General features: G+C 36.8%; 1 protein-coding gene across 2 annotated transcripts; it reads right to left on the bottom strand.

The window, feature by feature from the left end:
- Positions 1-5,781: 5,781 nt before the first annotated feature.
- LOC149195988 (uncharacterized) lies at positions 5,782-11,776 on the bottom strand. 2 transcript variants are annotated; one of them, XM_089405458.1, is made up of 11 exons: positions 11,618-11,776; positions 10,895-11,029; positions 10,168-10,241; positions 9,909-10,039; positions 9,576-9,785; positions 8,592-9,419; positions 8,347-8,475; positions 7,846-7,988; positions 6,343-7,222; positions 6,103-6,237; positions 5,782-6,009 (listed from the first exon to the last, which is right to left on the bottom strand). In XM_089405458.1, the coding sequence occupies exons 2-11, from the start codon at positions 10,972-10,974 to the stop codon at positions 5,992-5,994; spliced, it is 2,628 nt and encodes an 875-aa protein (XP_089261584.1). In that variant the 5' UTR covers positions 10,975-11,029; positions 11,618-11,776; the 3' UTR covers positions 5,782-5,991. The 2 variants fall into 2 exon arrangements, with proteins under 2 accessions (XP_089261584.1, XP_089261585.1); XM_089405459.1 differs by lacking the exon at positions 11,618-11,776 and adding an exon at positions 11,516-11,538.
- Positions 11,777-18,253: the final 6,477 nt, after the last annotated feature.

The raw sequence follows: 18,253 nt of genomic DNA, 5'->3' as shown, positions 1-18,253 counted from the left end.
AATTACGAAGACCAACCGAAATTACAAAAATTCAACAATTCACAAACTTTGTTTAATATGCTTTGTAATATTGTAAAAACTAAAAGGGGCAGCAAGCACAAATCCTCATTGATCCCAAGGGAAATCAAAGAGGGACCTATGCTCGAGGATTGGGTCAAGCAACCAACAATGAGAGGGAGTTATTGACAATATATTGAGTGAAGTTAGCTTTGCAAAAACAAACTAAAATGTTAAATGTAGTGAGAAACTCCTTGGCCTTGCTAATGGCCTACCTTTGTCATCCCTTACCCTTACTAAAATACTCCCCAAAGTTGAAAACATGTTCATTACTCCCTTTTCTTTTAGTTCTATCATGTCAAGCAAACTTCAACTCAAGAAAAGCATATGGCTAATTTAAGGCTGTCAAAACCTTGAGGAATCATTGCATAGTGCTAAGGAAAATATCACTCCACAACATTGCCCCATGAATTCTAAAAGTCAAAATTGTTTTTAAGAGACAGCATCCCCCTTACATGTCCAAAAAAGGTCATCTCAAAATATTACAAAACCAAGGCAATACTTTATTCATCAACACCCACAGGTTAAAAGCAATTCAATTAGGGCATCAACACAACATTTCACATTTGCCTAGGGAGGCATGTCAAAGTGGTTTTGCTTGTCGATTGGAGTAGACCTCCCTAAGTAACTCTCTCCCTCTACACTCTTCACCCTTTGGCTTTCTAATTTTTTGTTTACACCAATGGTTGGCAACTCCCTCCCAATTTACACAAATGCCCAAAGTGTCCCACCATCCTCATAGATTACATGGATAAACATATCAAGAATGAAGAGCTTTGAAAGCTCAATTAGCATCAAGTACAATGCAAACTCTAAATAAAGAATTGGATTCTAAGCTAGAGGATGTAGAAAATGAAGTCCAAAAACAAATACAAGGCTACAAACTACATTAAAGGTCTGCCACTCAAATCAATGACCTCTTTATTGACCTCAGTATCACTCAAAGGAGGCAATCATAGCATAAAGACAAAATAACCCCACTGAAGGCCCACCCAACACTAAAGATGGAGAACAAGGAAGAAGAAGATGAAACCTTTTCAAGTAAGATGTTCACAACACAATGGTCGATACACTTAATCTTCACAACATGATAGCTCTCCCATTTTTGTTTGTATCTAAGGTTTGCAACTCCCTCCTAGTGCACACAAATTCTCAATGTCCCATGGTGATTGTAAAACATATGAATCAACTAATATATATAAAGAATGAAAAGATGGTTGAATCTTTGCAAGCTCAATGGCAATAACACTAGGGGAAACACAAACTCTAACAAAATAATTGGATTCTAAACTAGTGCATATAAAAAATGAAGTTCAAAGACATAACAAGGCTACATCACAACAAATGTCCATCACTTTTGACTCAATGACTCACTCAAAAGAAGCAAGCACAACAAGAAGACAAAATAACTCCAACCAAGGCCCACCAACACGAAAATTGTAGATGGGAAAGAAGATCATGAAACCTTTTTTGGCAAGATTTCCACAATGACATCCTTCAAAAAAATATTCAAATCATTCATTTTCAAAGCAATGCAAATTGCCATAAAATTTAAATTGACTCAATCGTGTGTAAATGACATTTGATCCATATTTAGAGATATGGAGTTAAGTAACATCTCTGGTTTATGTGTGAGTGACTTGATCCATATAGAATTACGAGACATCTCTACTTTATAAAGAGTTTTATTTATTTCATATCTAAAACGGTATTAAAAGGTACTTTATGTGTGAATGACATTTGATCCATATAGAGTTAAGAGACATCTCTACTTTACAAAGAGTTTTATTTATTTCATATCTAAAACAATATTAAAAGGTACACTTAATTTGTTATATACATATATATTGAAAATCAAAATATAATTCTATAAAAAATAATTGCAATTCGTAAATCTATTTTTTAGATTCTACTCAAATCCAACTCAAATATTATAAGATAAAAAATATATATATATATATATATATATATTCAACCGAAAGATACCTCAAAGTCCAACTTAAAGATATCAAAATCCATTTCAAACACTATATCCATTCTAAAGTCCAACTTAAAGATATCAAAATCCATTTCAAACACTATATCCATTCCAAACTCATGGAGTCCAACTTAAAGATCATCAAAATCCATTCGAAACCCTTCGAAACCTTATATATTACTTTTTTAATATAATTACTAAATTACTTGTTTAATTTATTTGTTTATAATTATCTTTTTACTAAAATTTATAATTAAACGTATCTATAGAACATATTAATTCTTCATACAAACAAAATTTAGAAATTGGTAATGTTCAAAGAACAAATTCTTCTTCAAAGTAAAATTCAGAAATAATAACTAGTTTTGAAATTTTCATCTTTTTATCAATGTACAAGGGACAATTTTCGTAATAGTTGATTTGAGGAGGCCTCCCTAAGTATCTCTCCCTCTATACAAACAAAATTTAGAAATTGGTAATGTTCAAAGAACAAATTCTTCAAAGCAAAATTTAGAAATAATAAGTAGTTTTGAAATATTCGTCTTTTTATCAATGTACAAGGGGCAATTTTCGTAAGAGTTGATTTGAGAAGGCCCCCCTATGTATCTCTCTCTCCCGCTATACTCTTCACCCTTTGGCTTTCCAATTTTTTGGTTGCGCCAATGGTTGGCAACTCCTTCCCAATTTACACAAACACCAAAAGTGTCCCACCATCCTCACAAACTACACGGATCAACACAAATATCAAGAATGAAGAGCTTTGAAGGCTCAATTAGCAACAAATACAATGCAAACTCTATTAAAGAATTGGATTCTAAGCTAGAGGATGTAGAAAATGAAGTCCAAAAACACATGCATGGCTACAAAGAAAACTAAATGTCCAACACTCAACTCCATGACCTCTTTATTGACCTCACCATCATTCATAGGAGGCAAGAATAGCTCAAAGACATAATAACATAACCACACCAAAGTCCTACCCAGAACTCAAAATGGGAGACAAGGAAGAAGAAGATGAAAACTTTTGAAGCAAGATCTTTGCAACACAATGGTACATACACTTAATCTTCACAACACAACGGCTCTCCCCTTTTTGTTTGTACCCAAGATTTGCAACTCCCTCCTAATGCGCATAAATTCCCAAAGTGGTCCACAGCTATTGCAAACCACATGAATCAACTAATAAATATCAAGAATGAAAAGATGGTTGAATCTTTGCAAGCTCAATGACGACAACATTAGTGAAAATGCAAAATCTAAAGAAAGAATTGGATTAAAAAGTAGTGCATATAAAAAAAGAAGTTAAAAGAAAAACTTGGCTATACATTAACAAATGCCCATCACTTAACTCACTCAAAGGAGGCAAGCACAACAGAAAACAAAATATCCCCAAACATATTTTCTAGATTCTACTCAAATACACCTTAAAAATCTTTTTCAAAAAATCTACTTTCATAATTATGAAATCCATTCCAAGCCCTCACCCCAAAGATTAGCTCAAGTGGAGTCAAATGTGAAATTCTTTGATATTGTTGTCAATCACAAGTTCAACTCTCTTTGATTCCCTTGGTTGGACTCTCTATAATTCCCTTGGGACAACGCCCCATAATCAAGGTCAATGGTTTACCATCCACAATAGATGGAGACATATTTAGGGTTTCACATGCTTTCATTCAAAATTAAAAATGATCAAATGCATTCCAAGAGTCAATCGTCTACTTGGTTTACCATCCACAAAATGTGAGGAAGTACTCCAATACTTCATTGCTTTCATTCCCAAGCATTATTTAGTATTATTTAATAGTTAAAATCCATAAACTAATCTCCTAAATTTGATCCAAAAATGTCACAAATAGCAAGTTAAAAGATCATCCAAAGCAAGTTAAAGGATCATCAAATCCATGCCAAACCTCTGAAGTCCAGCTTAAAGATCATCAAAATCTGTTTCAAACCCTGAAACCTAGATCATCAAAATCTATTTCAAACCCTGAAACAGATTTATATTTAAATTTAATTTTTGATATGATTATCTATTTTATTTAGATCTCTTTATTATTATCATATATATATCTTTTATATATATATCAAATGGTATCTATAGAACATATTAATACTTCTCAGAAAGAGTTAATGTTCAAACCACGAATTTGCCTTCAAAGTAAAATTGGGAAATAATACTTTTTATCGTCATATTGTCCAAGGGACCATTTTCGCATTTTCGTAATTGTCGTGCACGTACTAGTAAAACCAACCATTTTGATTACTCAAAACCCCACTAATAATTATATGATTTTGACTAGAGTGGATTTTCCCCTTCAAAAGTTGAAATGAAACCCACTAGTTGCTCTATTGACTCGTATATGAGTAGTAAAACCCATCCTTTAATTTTAAATACTCAACTCAACTGTAATCATCATAGAATGTGACGACTTGATTGTGCTTCCTTAACTGCAAATTCTCCGGGAGTCTAATCAATAAAACCAATGAGGAAAACTTATTCCCATAAATAGTTTTAAAAACTCTGAACATAAATGTAAATCAAAATTTATGTAATTACAGGAATTGCACCGAGGTGCTCTACTACTCAAAAGGGATGAGATGGGTAACGTCCATGTGTGAGCTTATTAAGCTGAAAACAAAATTGAAATACATAATGAAAAAAAAATTCACAAAAAAAAAAAAAACATTAGTTACCATAACATAAAAAATTATATATAATACTAAAATAAACTAACATATAGATCTTAACCACTCTTTTGAAGACATATAGATACAGGAATTGCACCGAGGTGCTCTACTACTCAAAAGGGATGAGATGGGTAACGTCCATGTGTGAGCTTATTAAGCTGAAAACAAAATTGAAATACATAATGAAAAAAAAATTCACAAAAAAAAAAAAAAAGCATTAGTTACCATAACATAAAAGATTATATATAATACTAAAATAAACTAACATATAGATCTTAACCACTCTTTTGAAGACCCTAAAAACTGACTAGAAAACTGACTTGGTTTCTGTCTCCAACTCTATGTCTAATAGAGAATCTGCATTAAGATGGATCTATGCCGTTTAAATTTCCAAAACTAAACTAAGAAATATTCTAGTTTCCAGAGGCATTGGTAAAATTCAGCATTTTAGTTTCCAAATCAAATGCATAAACTTTACTTCAGTGAGCTTGCAAGAACCTGCTGCACTCCAATTTTTGTTGTTAATATGGTATAAAGATAATTTCAAAGCGGACCGTTGAATGCTAATAGTGTGGATGCTTCCAAGAACAGAAAGGGTTCATATGTTAATTGAGACTTGACGACATCTATCAATCAGATGTTACATGAGAGATTATTTTGAATGTTTTTATTACGCACCAAAAGTATGATAAATGTCAAAATAAATCAGCTACCATAAAAAGCATGGACCAACTTTTGCACAAACACAGTACCAACTTCGCAAAAACACAGTAGGCATCAACAATTATATGTTCCGCATGTTGCAACCAATAGCCATCACTAGCTTTGCAAAAACACAGTAGGCATCAACAATTATATAGCCATCACTAGCTTTGCAAAAACACAGTAGGCATCAACAATTATATGTCCCGCGTGTTGCAACCAATAGTCATCACTGGCAATCTCGCCAAAAAGTTTGAAAAAAAGAGGGCTGCATCTTAGCAAAAAGAATGATTTGACATGTAAAAACCCATGAAGAACGGTAGCCATTGATGACTCCACTTCCATTTAATACAACATAAAGACATCGAATGTCGTTTGAAAAAATAAAACCTACTCTAGTTACCCTCTGCTATGGCCCATTAGCATAAAAACAGCCAAGCCGATGAATTTACAAGAAACTGCGAGTTGAGTATTGCCCTTTTTTACCCAAATATCACAGAATACAATCAATTTCAACAGGTAAACGTCTCCACTATCATTTTCATGCGATTCAGCTTCCTAGCTTCTTAATTACGTTTAGGTCCCTGCCAATCATTTCGGAAGGATTTTGAGAAAATCATAAAGAGTAAAGTAAAGAGATCCACTGAATTGAAAACACAAATCTGTAAGTACGTTACCTTTTTCTGCTTGGTCTTTGACTTAACAGATTGTTTCTCTTCATTCTTAATTTGTAGCGAACCCTCATCCGAGAGTAATATAGACTCCAATTCTTTCCATGTAAGCTCCTCACTGTCACCATCTTCATACTTAACCTGCACCATGTTATAATCCGAAACAATACATATATGTGAGTATATGATGGAACAGAAATTTCACAACTATGTCTAACAAGTACATGACTCTTAAATGACACAAACCTTGTAAAAGACCTTGTAACCAACAACTTCTCCACCAAAGAGTGCTCCTCCAAAGTCTTTCTTGACTTTTCTCCCTACCAAAACGGTACCTCTATCAGTCTTTCCAAGACTGTTCCCAGTTGATTGTGAAAAACTGCCCTCAGCTTTCTCCTCATCCATATGTCCCTGAAATTCAGGGACATATGTGTTGTCATGTGATATCTGTAAATTAGCATCTTCCACAATGTTCCCAGATTGAATTTTCAAATCATTTATTGTCTTTGTCTTCTTCACTCGCTTGTTATCCCCTGCAGATAAGCCATCCTGAATATCAGTCCCCAATTTCCGTTTCTGTCTAGGTGTATGCACACCTTCCTTTTCTGTGATAGATACTTTCTGAACCTCTACTTTCTTAGCATCAACACTACTCGTCCTCAGAGATTTGTTAGGAGTGCGTACAGTTCTCCCAGATCTCGTTATTTTGTCCTTCTTGGGAGGAGATTCATGGGACAATTTCTTTGATTTTGTGGGTGTTTTCTTCTTTGCTGAATCAAATTTGAGACTTTTAGTCACACTTGAATGCTGTTTTGCTGAATCCTGAATGATCTTACCCACTGATTGCTTCTTTTGTGATTTTCGTTTGTTCTTGTTCTTTGTACCACTGGGCTTAGAACTGCCTTTCCTTTCAACAGCTTTCTTTGTGGATGATCCTTTTTTTCTTTTTGTTCGAGTTTTAGGTGTGTTGGTCTGCGGGCTTTTACTCTTCTTTTTAACAGTGGACTCTTTTTTCTTTGCTTTTGATGTACGTTGAGATGGTGGTGTCTGATCTTCTGCAGTCCGATGTTTTCTTGATTTACCTGGAGTGCCATCTATATCCAGTTTTCTGGATTTTTTTGCAGATCTGCAACCACATAGGAAAAATCAAAAACATGTACTAGCTTGAACAATTTTTAATTGATGATGCATGTACTAGCTTGAAACAATTTTTAATTGATTAACATTTACAACTACAAAAGAAAACCCAAGGATTCCCTTGATTGGTAGATGTTCTTGTGCAAAAGTTCACGAAAGTACTGGGATCAAATTACATTCGACTCTCCCTTTGGACTACCAAAGGGTGATTCATCTGGCACTTTTACTACCATCCTCTATCAAAATTACATTCGACTCTCCCTTTGGACTACCAAAGGGTGATTCATCTGGCACTTTTACTACCATCCTCTATCAAAATTACATTCGACTCTCCCTTTGGACTACCAAAGGGTGATTCATCTGGCACTTACTACCATCCTCTATCGACGAAACAGGGGCAGAGGGGAGGGGGGTGTGTTCATGGGAGCCTAGCAAGGTACCAGCCTCTTCACTCAGAACATTTAATAAAAGGGGAGTGAGGAACTATATTTCTCTGGAAAACTACAAAAGACCAAGCAAAATAATTTCTTCACCCTCAGCTGACTTGAAGATCAAAAGTGAAATGTAAGAAAAACCAAGGACAAGATCAAGTTTATTAAAAGGCTGTTGTACCTATTAGGTTTCTCGTGTTCATCATCATCAGCAGATAAATGCCTTTTACGAGAAACAGATGCCTTAGCATCACTGAGTGGCAGCAGAATGCAATCAAGTTCTTCTTTCTCGAGCTCCTCCTCATCCCCATCTTCATACAAAACCTGCAATAAAAGGCATTAACTCTGACAGTCAGATGACAACTTTAATTTAGCTGGAAGGATAAGATAATATAGTTGTGCTCATGTTATAAAGAAGATTTAATGTCAAAAAGCAGAATGCATAATTGTGAAGAGAGAACATCTTATATTAACACAACCACAAATGCCAAAAGTCACAATCATGAGTTCAGATAAACATAATAACAAAGTAAAGCTAGGCATACTCTAAAGCCACAGATGCTAAGTGGCATATAAAATCTGAATAGTAATTTCCAATCATCATCACTCGCACTTAAGTATTTAAGCATGTTTGTTCCACATTATAAGAAACAAAAGAAAAGAAAAATGATGATGCACATACCTTGAACCATTGTGATTCAGGATCATATCCAATTACTTCACCAAGAAACTTTTTCTTATTAAATCTTTTGGACACCTTCCGCCCTTTCAATGATTCAAATTCCTTTAGGATGCTTTCAGACTTCTCAACCTGCAAAATTGTTAACGTCACAGAAAGTATTCCTTAGACAAAATAAGAAAACAATCAGAAACTACTTTACAAAGAATCCAAGGAAATTAAAAAATTAATAGTATGCACCAACTTACATTTCCATGCTCCATGGGTTCAGCATCGCACTCTGGGCTCCCTCCTTGAGGCGGATTAGGATTTGACTCTAGACTAGCCAACGTGCTAGTATTTTGCAAAACATTTTCAGACTGCATATTTTCAAACTGAGTGGAAGGTAATTGTCCATCAGAAGCGGATACCTTATTATCATTAACCTCTGACTTGTCATCAACACCACGAGCAACCTCTGGCTTGCCATCAACACCACAAGCAACCTCTGGCTTGTCTTCAACACCACCAGCAATCTCTGACTTGCCATCAACACCACAAGCAACCTCCGTCTTGTCATCAAGAGCACCAGCAGTTTGTGTTGTACCCGGCATCTCTTCAAGGTACTGACAAGAGCCTTTCTCCTCTTCTTTCATCACTGCTCCATCATGCTGCTTTTGCTCCCAAATCAACTCTGTTCGTTCTTTCTCAGGCTGATTCAGATGTGGCTGATCTTTTAAAACTCTACTCGCTGCAAGTTTTGTTGGTACATTTTCTACACACTGAGAATTATCTACAGTAAGTTGATTAGCCTGCACAAGCTCCTTCTGATCTGCATCACCAGTACTTATATCAGAAGTTGCTTTCATTCCTTTCAAACCTTCAAATCCAGGCTCTTTTGGATTAGAGACTTCTTCCTCTTCTTTCATTGCTGTTGTTTCAGGCTGACTCAGATGTGACTGATCTTCTTGTGTTGTACTCGCTAAATTTGGTGTGGATACATCTTTTACATTTTGAGAATTATCTAGAATAAGTTGATTCTCACCAGCGCCAATATCAGATGCATCTTTAGCTTGAGTTACATCTCTGGCATCAATCTGCACACCAACTACATTGTTAGCATGTTTGGTACCATGTTCACCACTCCGAACAATCTCCCCAATTACAATTGCATAATTAATTGAAAGTTTTTCCTCTAAGCTTGCCAAACTACTATTTAAGTCATGCACAACCAGACCAGACTGCAACAATACCTCATTTGAAACATCTATCTCCAAAGGTGTTGACTTATCCACTGTGGTGTTTTTTATAACCTCTTCTCGAGGATGGGACTGTAAACTAGGAACTTCAGGTTTTACTTCTGAATCTTCAGGTTTTACTTCTGAATCGACTAATGAATGACCATTGTTCATCTCTACAACAGCTCCAGAATCATGAGATAGCACAGTCTCTGTAGTTGTCTCCTGCAAACAGACGTCATTTAGACCTTGTTAAGTCATTTCAACTGAGATAGTTATAGTCAGTAAACCTTTTCTACAGTCTAGAGCCATATCATAACACTACTCTGAGATAGAAGCTCCACTTACATTGCAGATAGTGGTTTCTACTATGGTTTCTACTATCACTTGCTCTGCTTGGTCTTCAACAACTGATAGTTCAGCAAGGCTGAACATATCATCTTGACACAACAACTCATCTTGTTGAGCAGCAACAATTTCTGTTTTCAACATGATATAACATCCGAACAAAAACAAAACAATCAACAAATCATAAAGATCTTGAAAGAAAGAAATAATCATAGCTGAAGACAAGAAATCACTTGATTGACATATTCCGTATCATTACCTGGATTTGAAATCCATTCTTTGGTCTCTATCTTTTGGTCGGCAGTAAAATCCATCAAATCATTTAAAGAAGACCTAGTTTCAAACGAGCATGCTATGATTAGAGAACCAAACTATCTGATCATAAAATACATCATAAATCTTATTAGAGCCACAACAATGTTCTCTCTATTTTCTTATATTTTTTTTTCAATCTTAATTTTCTTGGATTCTTCTCTTTTCCCAAAGACATTACTAAGATATCCATTTCCACATTTTTTATTTATTCAAAATTCTCTTTATATATGTATCTTCTTGTTGAGTAGTGCCTCTCATGATGAGTACAAAGTTGACATGAACCACATTGAATAATAAACATTGACAATATCCACTTCAATACAAAAACCTAATTAAAGTTTCACAAGCTCCATCCAGCGCATGAAATGCAACAAACCCTAAAAATCAAATAAGTAGATACCATAAAATGCCATTGTTTACATTCCCACACCTGATGAGAGTTTAACAAACTCCTTAAGGTGCTTGAATCACAAAACTCCAGAAACTTAAGTACGGTCCATATATCCTATATAACAATTTTTCCAGACTGCATGCAGTCTTCAAACAAAACCGGAAAACAGGCTAATCTCCCTTAACATATTCACTACCGACCGGGTGACCGGTTCCAAGACCCATTTGGTCCAAGATTTTAGAGAACGACAATCACAAAACCCTTATCAAATCTTACTTACCCGTCGACCTCCATCCTAGTATCGGAGTGACTAGATTTCGATATTTCCATAAAATTGACACCTCCTTTTCCACCTGACATGTAAAGCTTTCGACGCAAAGGAAGCTCGTAAAATCGAAGCAGCTATTCGTAATCACTGTTAAACCCACAAACAGGACATCGTATTTAATAAAATAAAACTTAAAAAGCAAAAATTATATAAACAGTAATAGATAACTGTTGAAAAGAAAACCTGAGCCTTTAACATTTAAATAACAGAACGAAGGAATAAGAAGGGGTTTCTCAATTCTAAAGTTCTTTACAAATTTAGAACAGAGTTTTAATAACTGACTACATGGCTTATTAAACCAGAGGTTTAATAACTGATTGCATGGGTTATTAGGCATTTTCCACCTGAACCAGAAACTTAAGGAAACTCGGAAATATATATATATGAAAGAAGAAACCCAAACATTTGTGAGCTTATAGCGTGGGTTATGGGGCTCATTTTATATATAAAGCTTTGGAGCTTCTGCATGGAAACCCACAGGAATCAATAGCTAATGCATGTAGCCCTAATCTCAATTTTGGAATGAAACCCTAAACCCCGCGAATTTGACGCCTCATAGCCTCAGATTCTTACCCGACAAAGAGCAGAAAATTGCGTCGCAAAACATGAGTAGAAAACAGTACAAATCTGGGATTGAAAAGAAAAGACTTAGTCCGACCATGGACTTTACACTACCTGTCTGCCGCTCCTCCTGTTCGTAGTGCGCCGCTCTTGATAACGTTTATTGTTTACCCGAAGAAAAAAAAATGGGGGAAGAAAGGAAATTTCCAGCTGCTTTATATCCAGGCCCTGTGCTTGCTCACCGCAAAATCCGAGGGTTTTTTTATTAAACTAGTTGCCAGCTCAGATCCACGTCCACCCTGGGCTATTTGAATATGTCAGCTACGTGGCACACACCCCAATGCCCAACTAATCACCGCCTTAATGTTACCTTGTGCCTATAACCTCCGAGTACGCGGTCTAAGTTAACCGACCCATTGTTTTGGGGGGCCGGAGGAAATGGGTGATAATGATGTCCAAGTTCTAGATTGTTCGTTCATTGGGTTTTCAATATAGTAACTCATTTCATTAGATTTGAACATTGCAATGCTCTTATATGGTAAACTTTATGGTGCTGGTTATGGTTTTTAAAGTATTTTGTAAAATTTTATGGTAAGAGAGTTTTATAAATGGATGAAGTTATAATTTTTTAAAGTATTTAAAAATATATTTGTAAAACTTTATGGTACAAATGGATGAAGTTTATAATTTTTGAAAGTATTTATAGTTAAATAGTGTTTTATAAGGTATTAGGTTTATATAATAAGATTTGGATTTAATATTTTATTAGTTAAAAAATTATAATTTATTGTTATTTTGATAATTCAGTTACGATAGGTTTTTTTACTATTTAAAAAATTGTTAAAATGTTTTAAATATATATTTGATTGAGTCTTATTTTGAAAAATTATTTATTTTTTTTATTATTATAATGAATCATGTTTTATCACGAATTTGAACCAAATTAAATTATAATAGTTATTTAAAAATATTAAAATATTTTAAATATATATTTGATTAAGTCTTACTTTGAAAAAGTATTTATTTTTTATTATTATTATAATAATAGTGTTTTATCACAAATTTGAACCCAAAGAGAGTGTGAAACCTACCTACAATCATTTAGGTTATTATCTTTACGTAGAGAATGTGAAACCTATCTATCAAATCATTTAAGTTATTATTTAATTTATTGTTCCTAGTCTTACTATTATTAAAAAGAGAAAGACATTTTAAAGTCATAAAAACTCAAAACACTAAACATGTCATATTCCAGAGTTTATTAGGTATGGTTTATTCTTCAAGTATATGTACTTGTACAACATATTATGAAAAAAAAAATTGTTTGTATAAAAAACAAATATTTGTAGGTTTTTTTTAGGAAATGAGAATTTTTTTAGTGTGTTTATGACTTGTGGTATTAGTTTTTACTTTAAAAAACCATGATCCAAGGGTATCTAAGTTGTCAATTGAAATTTTAAAAAAAAAATACTCATCGACTGGACCGCGCTCCTGAGAACCCTAGTGCGTGCGTGCTGCCTGTCGCCTTTAGATCTCTGGTTCGCGCCCCTATCTTTCCTGATGGCCCCTCCGGAGGCTCCACCGGAGGAGGTCGCTCAGCAGCTGGCTTTCTCAGCTCTTGTTAGTTCCTTGCCGCCTCAACGAGATCGCCCAGCCCTTTCAAAATTTGTAAAAAAAAATAGAAGGATTACAAGAGGTTTCCCTTCCTCCTACTCTGCCTAGAATGGCTGCACTTGCTTTGGCTGAAAAGGGTCTGATAGGGCAATTCACTGGTCTTTGGCCCTCACCTAAAACTGTTCAGAGGTGGGTGGAAAGAAATTGGTCGGACAAAATCCAAGGAAAAATTGCTATTAGATTCTGTGGGAAGGGTTACTTTACCTTTCACTTCGAGACAAAGAATGACAAGGATCTGATATTTCGCAATGAACCATATTTTATGGACTCCAGAGGTCTGTACTTAAACAAGTGGACGCCAGATTTCAATCCAGAGCTTGATATTCCTAATGCGGTTCCTGTTTGGGTACGACTCCCCCATCTCCCATTACACTGCTGGGGAGATGAATCTGTGCGAGCCATTGGAAATGCAGTCGGTAAATATATTGACAGAAGCGAACCAAGAGACAACATGCAAGCATGCGCCCGTATCTGCATCGAGGTCGACCTGGGCAAAGGACTTCCAGAAGCCATCAAGATCAAAGTCGATGAATGGTCGCACATACAACAGCTTGATTACGAACAAATCCCCTTCAAATGTAAGGTATGTCACGAGTATGGTCATTTTGCCAATCGCTGCACTAAGATCATTAATGTGGATAATAATTCTCAAGAACAGCAATGGGAAGTGGTAAAAAAAAAAAAAAAAAACAACCCCTAGTCCCTCTTTACCCAATGAACCTGGACCCTCCTCTCATAAAACCTCTGCCCAAATCCCATCTCCTCCGCCTTCCCCTCCTCATCAATCTCAATCCCCTGGACTTGGGAAACCCCTTCAATCTCCTCCATTCTCCAACCCTTTCCATGTTCTTTCCCTCCCTGAAGGTGACCCTTCACCTTCGAACCCTCCTGATCAGCCCTCTTCCCCTCATTCTATGACTGCCCTTCCTCCCCTCTTAATTGAACCCCTCCCCCCTAGAATCACCCGAAGCAACTCCAAGGACTAGGGCTCTTCCTTTGATGGTCAAAAGAAGCCGGGGAGAAAGACTACAAAGCAGCATAGGGATGAAAACGCGCAGAAAGACATAGCCCTTGGTCTACAGAATCCAATAGAATCTTACATTCAGGCCACAAAAGATCAAGAAGTAGCAAGCAAAGACAAGGGAGGCAGAGCACCTCCTCGAACCACAGGTCTGAAATGATTAAAATACTTTCTTGGAACAGTAGGGGACTTGGGCACCCCTCTAAAATCAATGCTCTAACAGACCTTATAGTGCAGGAGAAACCATCCATCATATTACTACAGGAAACAAAGCAAAGAGAATCAGAAACCAACAAAATCATTGGAAAGTATAAATATTACAAAGGAAGCATATGCGAAGCAAGAGGAGCGTCTGGAGGAATTACCACCATCTAGAATCAAAATGACTGGCAAAGTGAAGCTGAGCTAATCGATCAGCATTGGATAAAAACAGTCCTGAGAAATAATATCAGCAATCAACAGATTGTAATTTTTAATGTATATGTTCCCAATCACTATAGGGATAAAGAAAAATGTTGGGAAGCTCTTAGCAATCACATCATGGAAGGAGACAATAGCAACATCATAGTAGGCGGCGACTTCAACTTAATTCTGCATGCTAATGAAAAGCGAGGGGGGAATTTTCTGCCAGACCCTTTCAGGAATCAAATGGAAAATATAATGCACATTGGTGATCTGATAGATCTAGCTCCAAAAAATCACAAGTTCACAAGGAGCAATCGAAGGCTGGGCAGCCACAATATCATGGAGAGGCTGGATCGATTCTTGGTTAATATCTCACTCCTGTCAACCTTTTCATCTGTAAACTCTGCCATTTTACCCTTTGCCGCTTCAGACCACTATCCAATCACTCTCGCATTGAATACTCACTGCGCCCTTGGTCCGCTTCCTTTTAAATATAATCATATATGGAGTGATCATCAAGCTGCCCGAAACGTCATCCAACTCACTTGGGGACATCATATTGAAGGTTCCCCAGGCTACATATGGGAGAGAAAACTAAAGAATGTGCAAAAAGCGCTTAGACACTGGGCCAAATCGCACTATAAGGAGCCAAAACAGGAAAAACATGAGCTAAAACTTCAAATTGCTTAACTCCAATGCACAATAGAACAAAAGGATTACTGCTACAGCGAAAAAATCCAAGAAGAAGAGCTGTACAATAAATTGAGAAAAATTAAAAGGCAGGAGGAAGAAAAGTGGCGCATCAAATCAAGGCAAACATGGCTGGAAATTGGGGACAAGAACACATCATTCTTTCATAAACAAGCCACTGGAAGACAAGTCAGAAACACCATAACTACCATCTCGGACAGCGCAGGGACTCAACATGTGGAACAAACAGATATTAAAGAGGCAACTACAGAACATTTCAAGGACCTTTTAACCGAAGCACAGGAGGAAGAATCTTATGATGACCTGTTACAGCATTTGCATTCTAAAGTCACAGATGATCTGAATAAAAACCTGACAACAGAAATAAAAGAGGAAGAAATAGTTGAAGCAATCTGGAACCTCCAACCCAACAAGGCACTTGGTCCGGATGGGTTCCCAATTTGCTTTTACAGGGATTACTGGGAGTTGATAAAGAAGGACCTCATAAAATACATCAAGTGGATTAAAAAAAAAAAGGCAAAATAGGTGGATATACAAATTCTACCCACTTGGCACTTATTCCGAAGGAGAACCGGCCATCCAATTTTTCTCGCTTCAGGCCTATATCTTTATGCAATTCATCTTACAAAATCTTCACTAAAATCATAGCCTCTCGGCTCAAACCTCTTCTACCGATGCTGATCTCAGAAAACCAAGGAGGCTTTATGGCTAATAGACAAAATTCATATTCTATTCTTTTAGTTCAAGAGGCCATACACTCAAGCCATGCAAGGAATGAGAAAGGCTTCATTCTAAAACTAGATCTGGCCAATGCCTTTGACGGGGTAAGGCATTCTTTTTTATTTGCAATTCTTCAAAGGATGGGCTTCTCACCCCTACTTATTAATGTCATAAGAGCCTGCATTTCTGGACCTTGGATTGCTCCCCTCATCAACGGAAGACCCGAACCCTCCTTCCAATCCTCAAGAGGATTAAGGCAAGGTTGCCCCTTATCCCCTTATATCTTTATCCTCATGGCAGAATCATTTAGCTGTGCCCTTGATCAAAAGAGACAGTCAGGCCTCATTACGGGCATCAAGTTTGAAGATGGCATTAAAAATATAAATCACTCTCAATTTGTCGATGACAACCTTCTGCTCGGGAGGGCGACCACCATTATTGCAAGAAGATTCAAGTCCCTGCTCGACAAGTTTATGAGATATTCAGGAGGTAAAATAAATCACCTTAAGAGCTGTATTTATGGATGGAATGCTTCATCCCAAACGATACATAATATTGCCAATATTTTTGGTGTCCCCTGCAAGTTAAATTGGGACTGTTTCAGTTATTTGGGAATGCCGGTAACCATAGGGAAAGCAAATACTGGAGTCTGGGACTTAACGCTAGACAAAATGAAAAGGAAAATTCAGAGATGGGGAACTCTGTGGCTCAATCCAGCTGGGCGATAGGTTCTACTAAAATCAGGTCTCTCCTCCCTACCTTTATATCAGTTTTCTCTGGCCCAAGCTCCAGCTTCATTCCACCGAAAAATGGATAGCATTCTCAGATTTTTTCTTTGGCGAGGGGGCAAGAATGAAAAGAAAAAATGCAACCTTGTAAACTGGAAACAGGTTATTCAAAGTCCTGAGAATGGAGGTTTGGGCATCAGGTCCCCATCTCTTATGAATTTAGCATTTGGTGGGAAATTGATTTGGAGACTAATGGACAATCAACCTGCATGGTGGAAAAAAGTCCTAGAATCAAAATATCTTAATCAGCCAAGATCGCAAATTCTCAATTCTGAAATTCCCAACAGACACTGTACAAAGATATGGAAACTTTGTAAAAAAGCCATCGTCTTCATGGCGCAAAATGTTTCCAAAGTGCCAAAAGGAGGTGAAACGGTGAACTTTGGTTCGGACAAAATCATGGGGAACCCTCCCATAAACAGTCTTCCAGGTATCGACCCTATAATTCATTATCTTCAAAGTAAAGGCATATCTAACCTGAGTCAAATCTCTCAATGGAATGTATCATCTAATGCCTGGGTTCAATGGGAATTTCCACCCATACCCCACCATCTTAAAGGTAGCTTTGACTCTCTTTGTAACTATCTGCACAGTATTGCACCCACCATTAAAGGTGAAAAGGACGAGTTTCGTTGGGACCCTTCAGGAACAAATTACTCCATCAAAGCAGGATACGGCTACTTGAGTAGCAAGGAATACCCCACTACTGTTTGGGCTCACGAGAAGATTTTAAAAAGAGCTGAAGCAATTCCAAAGATCAAATTTTTCATGTGGACACTTCTGCATGGTAAAATTTTAACTGCAGAGAACCTCAGGAAAAGAGGCATTTTCGGACCCTCTAGGTGTCCCAACTGTCAAGCGGCGGAGGAATCCATACAACACTTATTTATTTCTTGTCCCTTTGCTGCCTCATGCTGGAACAACATCATCCCTTCTGCTCCCCCCATTTGGAATTCCCAACATTCTATTGACGAAGCCTTAAACAACTGGAGGAGAAATTATCCTTGGCATTCAGCGAAACAAAATCCAGCTAAAAGAGTTTGGAACGCCATTCCTTTTGCTCTTATGTGGCGCATATGGATCGCCCGAAATAGTATGATCTTCCGAGACAAAGCAACTACAATCAGGCACATACTCCTTAAAGCTTCAAGCCTTGCCTCGGAAACTATAACATCTAAGATAATAAAGAGAATCGATCCCGTCAGCCTATGGGCAGAGGAGCGAAATTTTATTTGGAATCTTATAGACAGGTCCAGCAACATTTCAACAACAAAGATCAGTAAGTTCAGTGGCAAAGCCGACAACCCTGAATGGAAAATCCGCCTCACAAAAGATGAGTTCAGTAAATGGCTCCTTTCAAAGAAATCTCACTCTTTATTCTTTGACGGAGCTTCCAAATCTAATCCGGGAGCTGCCGGCGCAGGGGGCATC

This window comes from Pinus tabuliformis, chromosome 2_2 (genome assembly GCF_031772625.1).
Source record: "Pinus tabuliformis cultivar Carrire ecotype Pingquan chromosome 2_2, CPIR1, whole genome shotgun sequence".
NCBI lineage: Eukaryota > Viridiplantae > Streptophyta > Pinopsida > Pinales > Pinaceae > Pinus > Pinus tabuliformis.
Note: the sequence above shows the minus strand (reverse complement) of the source record. Positions and strands in the feature narration are given on the sequence as shown.